General features: G+C 46.3%; 2 protein-coding genes and 1 long non-coding RNA gene across 6 annotated transcripts in view; 2 read left to right on the forward strand and 1 right to left on the reverse strand.

The window, feature by feature from the left end:
• The window catches only part of LOC132464282 (GTPase HRas), a 17,571-nt gene extending 17,092 nt beyond the window's left edge, over nucleotides 1-479 (reverse strand). Inside the window, exons 1-2 of one of the 4 annotated variants that reach the window (XM_060060576.1) lie at nucleotides 337-353; nucleotides 85-152 (exon numbers count right to left, since the gene is read on the reverse strand). The gene's annotated coding sequence lies outside the window, so the exon portion shown is untranslated. Of the gene's footprint in view, nucleotides 1-84; nucleotides 153-336 lie in introns of those variants that run through there. The other 3 variants (XM_060060572.1, XM_060060574.1, XM_060060573.1) reach the window with 3 other exon arrangements.
• Nucleotides 480-515: 36 nt separating this feature from the next.
• Nucleotides 516-1,283, forward strand: LOC132464284 (uncharacterized). Its single transcript, XR_009527224.1, has 3 exons — nucleotides 516-602; nucleotides 930-1,077; nucleotides 1,198-1,283. It is a non-coding gene; the product is annotated as an uncharacterized LOC132464284 (long non-coding RNA).
• A 30-nt stretch (nucleotides 1,284-1,313) lies between these two features.
• Nucleotides 1,314-5,000, forward strand: part of lrrc56 (leucine rich repeat containing 56) — a 15,353-nt gene continuing 11,666 nt past the window's right edge. Inside the window, exons 1-3 of the mRNA XM_060060571.1 lie at nucleotides 1,314-1,362; nucleotides 1,854-1,941; nucleotides 2,616-2,676. Coding sequence (XP_059916554.1) covers nucleotides 1,357-1,362; nucleotides 1,854-1,941; nucleotides 2,616-2,676 — 155 coding nt within the window. The 5' untranslated portion in view covers nucleotides 1,314-1,356. The remainder of the gene's footprint in view (nucleotides 1,363-1,853; nucleotides 1,942-2,615; nucleotides 2,677-5,000) is intronic.

The raw sequence follows: 5,000 nt of genomic DNA on the forward strand, positions 1-5,000 counted from the left end.
CACACACACACACACACACACACACACACACACACACACACACACACACACACACACACACACGCAGACAGACTGGGTACTCACCACAAGCAGATGTCCACGATTCCCACAGAAGGCGACGCGGTCTCGCGGACAGTGTCTCAAGTCTGTCGCTTATAATAAAAATAAAATAAAAAGCGGTCTCTTGCTGTGTGTGTGTGTGTGTGTGTGTGTGTGTGTGTGTGTGTGTGTGTGTGTGTGTGTGTGTGTGTGTGTGTGTGTGTGTGTGTGTGTGTGTGTGTGTGTGTGTGTGTGTGTGTGTGTGTGTGTGTGTGTGTGTGTGTGTGTGTCGCCCACCGGCTCTCGCTGACGTCAAGGGCCCCTCGCCGTCACTTCTTCTAGTAAAGCAGCACTTTCTCCTCCGTGTGGGATAAACTCAACGCGAATTCAATTGGATTCTTAGGAAAAGGAGCCCGCGTTGAACAATGCGCCTGATGAGCGAGGAGCGGAGAGGAGGATGAGGAGGAGGAGGAGGACGAGGAGGAGGAGGTCTGTGGAGCCCACGCCCAGCAGATCCACCGAGCAGCCAGAGGTCCGCCCCGGTGGTCACCAACGTGCATGTGGTGGGTGCTCTGCTAGGAGCGTTTCAGACGGGTTCGGTTTCAGACGCTACGGTGAATGAATTTCATGATGGTGGTAAACAAGCAGTCATGCAGGCGACATGTGAGGCTGCTCACATGCAACGTTAACGCCACCCATAGGAAAAAGGGTGGCCAGATATAAAATAGGACAGAATCTAGGCCATTTAGTGCCATTGGGTGAATTGCCACGGTTGAATGCAATTAAAAATATATCAAATTCGAAATCGTTGAACGAGAGATGCAAAAAAAACGGTTGATAAACCCTGTGTTTAATTTTCTACAACACATTATTTGGACTACATTTCCCAGGGAGCCCGGCGGCGCTCGTCGCCGTATCCAGGAAGTGACTCCCCGTTGTCAACCACAACTTTGCCCACAGTGCCCAGTGCCCACAATATGAAGATGTGGGCTCTGTCTGACATTTACGGTTCTCCTTCCGCCTTGCTTTGACGTCAAGGTAAGGAACGGGCATTTCTGTTTAGTTCCCCTTTACGATTTATTAATGAGATGGATTTTGAGAATGAAGCCACTTAATTGACTCACATTAGCCTATTTTAATGTGCTGTATTCATCACAGCTCCCTAAAGAGATGAGTGGCTGTGAAGAACCCCCGGCCCAGAGACTCCTCGGTAATGGCCGGGGGGTTCGGGTCACGGAGATGACGGGACCCGGTTCCCTGAACCGGGCCCCTGCAAGACATGACGACCCCAGAGTGGAGGTCCCCCTCTCTCCAGCCATGCTTGTGAGGCCATGCTAGATCCTTCAGGGTCACATTCTACCCCACTCGTTTATAGAAATGTACTCTTTACTTAAATCTTGTGTAATCAATGTGCATGTTGTAGTTGTTACTACATGTAATAAGTACAGCTATTCCATGTTGTAATAACTTATTCGTTTCCTCTTGTAGTTATTAATGCATGTAACTACATGTAGCTACATCACTATATGTAATGTAGTAATAACTGGGTAATAATTACTACAAGTAATGTAGTAATAACTCTAATAACTCACTCTGGGGCCTTTTTAACCGGCCGCGTTCACCTCCAGAGCTCCTGCTAGTGTTTAGAACCAGGAGAAGGGAACCAAGATGTCCACCAGGCGAAGAAGGTCCATCGGATGTGGACTGAGGCCCTCTTCTAGAATACGTAGATCCTCATGATGTGGGTGAGAGGTGGGTCTCAAGGGTCTGGCATCTAACGGGTCGTACCTGCTGTTCTGCTCTCCCCATGTCAGAGGACTGTGTGTGGAACCGAAGACCTCTCCCAGATCAGCTGCCTGGAGATCTGTGTGGACACGAGGGAGAACACACTGGGGAACATTGGTAAGGAGGCAACATTGTGTTTATTATCATAACTATAAGTATTATTCTAATAATTCATCGCATTCACACAGCGCTTTCCAAGGCACTGAAAATGGCTGACATAGTGAGTGTATTATAATGAATCTGTCAAGTCACAGTGAAAAGCGATGTCATTACACGTTCGATGAGGTTATACCACACGTCCGGACGTTTAAATGTTTTTTTTAAAGGGCCATGGGGCAGGAACCTTCCCTCTCAGAAATAATCCCCAATCAGACCATAGAAACAGAACAGCTTCAATTTGAAACACAGAATGAATGAAACCTAATTTCCGAAGTTGAAGTTCAAACGGGTTTCACAGGTGTATAACTCTACACACAAAGCCATCCTCCAAAACATGCTCGTCTGGCTGATAATTATAGTGGGGGGGGGGCCGGGGGATATGGGGGGAAGGGGGGGACGGGGGGAAGGAAGCATCTTCGATTTGCTCATCTGCCCTCAAAAGATCCAGGATTGCATAACAAGTGCAGGCCTGAGGCAAGGTCTTGGGTTTTCTGGGCTGATCTCACAGCTGCCGGCCTGGTTTGGCTCTTCTGGAGGCTGGGCGGGGCTGGAGGGTAGCCAGCTTCGGCGAGGCGGCGGCGTGACGTGCAACACTGAGAGACGTCTCAGCGTTTTGTCTTGTCTCCGTACAGGTGCCTGCTTGCCCGGGCTGGTGGAGCTGAGGCTGAACAACAGCGCGATGGCGTCGGTGCGGTGAGTGGAAAGTCATGCAGAACGCAGTCAGGACATCAGTCATCCTCTAGTTTCTCTGTCTGCTGGATGCTTGGTGTTTTCTTTGGAAAGGCGTGCTCTGCTATGCCCCCCCCCCCCCGCCCACCTCCCTCTGCTCTAGATGAAACACATGTGGTTGTCAACAGTGAATTAACAGACAGAATCGATGCAGATTCACAAAAGCACCCTCACACAAATCACCCCCTCCCCCCAACAGAAAAAATACTTTAGTGTAATAAATAAATGCCATATAACATTTATGAGATCTATGCATTCATCCATTTTATGTCCTTTGTGACTTGATTTAGATTGACATATCATTTATCCCCCCCCCCTCAGAGATAATAATAATAATAATAATACATTTCATTTAGAGGAGCCTTTCAAGACACCTAAGGTCACCTTATAGAGCATATAGTCATCATACATTTTTTAAAAAACAAGACATTGTGGAAAAAATAAATAAATAAATAAATAAATAAACATAAGCAATAAGAAATAAATAAAATGTACGTGTGTAATACAAGATAATGTAACATAGAACATGACAAATGAAAAATCAGTTTCAAACTATAATAAAACTTAGGCATTAAATCCATACATCACAAAAATGTATATCTCAAACAATTATTTGATATTCTCCCAATATGTTTTACCCCTCTCTCTAAATGAGATCTTGTCCAAATAAGATGTCAGGATATTGATTCCTCCTCTTATTCCTCTTGTTAAGCTTTGACCCTGATGGCATTCAGAGTATGTAGATAGAGAGAGCGGGAGAGAGTGAGAAAGAGGGAGGGAGGGAGGGAGGGAGAGAGAGACGGAAGAAGAGTGAAAGGGAGGGAGAGAGAGAGGGAGAGAGGGAGAGAGAGACACACACACAGAGAGTGAGTGAGTGGGCTGTCCTCCATGTTCCTATTGAGGGGAGCAGAGCTGTAATCGGAACCAGAGCAGCGATGGATCCGTAGGGACGTCCGTCACGCCCCACCACGGCCCGTCCTCGCAGGGAGAGAGAGAGGGAGAGAGAGAGAGAGAGAGAGAGAGAGAGAGAGAGAGAGAGAGAGAGAGAGAGAGAGAGAGAGAGAGAGAGAGAGAGAGAGAGAGAGAGAGAGAAGGAGAGAGAGGGAGAGAGAGAGAGAGGAAGAGGGGGAGAGAGGAGGAGAGAGAAGGTGAGGGAGAGAGAGAGGTAGAGAGATGGAGAGAAAGAGAGAGAGAGAGAGAGAGGGGGAGGGAGGGAGAAAGAGAGAGAGAGGGAGAGGGGGAGAAAGAGGGAGAGGGAGCCTTAAGCACAAGGTCAGGGAGCTGCTTCAGTAGTGATGAAGTCAGGGAGGGCCGGCGGTAGGGGCCCCGCGGTAGGGGCCCGTGGGGACTCAGGCCTGACGGGAGAGAGGATGGTGCACACATTGAACAGGATGCATGAGGGGGAGATTTACTCTGCCTCCAACACCTCAGACGCCCACTGACAAGGAAAAAAGGATTCTCATAGGTACCCGGTGAGAGACAAGACATGACAATAGAGCAGCAAACACCCAAGGTGTCAACTGCGGAGTAACATAGGATATGAATCCTCGAATGATATACATAATAGAGTAATAGTGAAGTGACATCGAGAAGAATGAGAGGAAGAATGAGAGAACTTGAGGGAGAGAGAGTGAATCGGTTCATATTCAGCTAATCTCTTAATATATATATTGTGATCTGGTATATTTATAATACATATCTAGTGATACAGTATATATATATAGAGATCTAGTATATTTATAATATATATATAGTGAACCAGTATATATATATATTTATGATATAGTGATCCAGTATATATAATATTAATAAAGTTATCAAGTATCTATAATCTATATAAAGTAATCCAGTATATATAATAAATGTATAGTGATACATTATATATAATCTAAAAATTGTGAGTATGTATAATATATATAAAGTGATACAGATGGATGAGCTGTGTCTCTCGCCCGCCAACGAACCGGGACGCTTCTTGGAATTGTGTTCTACCGCATCACCTAGACGTCACACTAGAGCTGTGTCATTAATATCAGGCAGATAAGAGCAATAAAGCACACAAACGCACACACACGCACATTCATCCATGCAAGCGCATACACACTCACACATACTGACACGCACATATACGAAAATGCACACAAACGCACATGCACAAGCACACACACACACACACACAGACACACACATACACACATACACAGAGTGAGACATGGAACACACACACACACACACACACACACACACACACACACACACACACACACACACACACACACACACACACA

The sequence above is a fragment of the Gadus macrocephalus genome, chromosome 9 (assembly GCF_031168955.1).
Source record: "Gadus macrocephalus chromosome 9, ASM3116895v1".
NCBI lineage: Eukaryota > Metazoa > Chordata > Actinopteri > Gadiformes > Gadidae > Gadus > Gadus macrocephalus.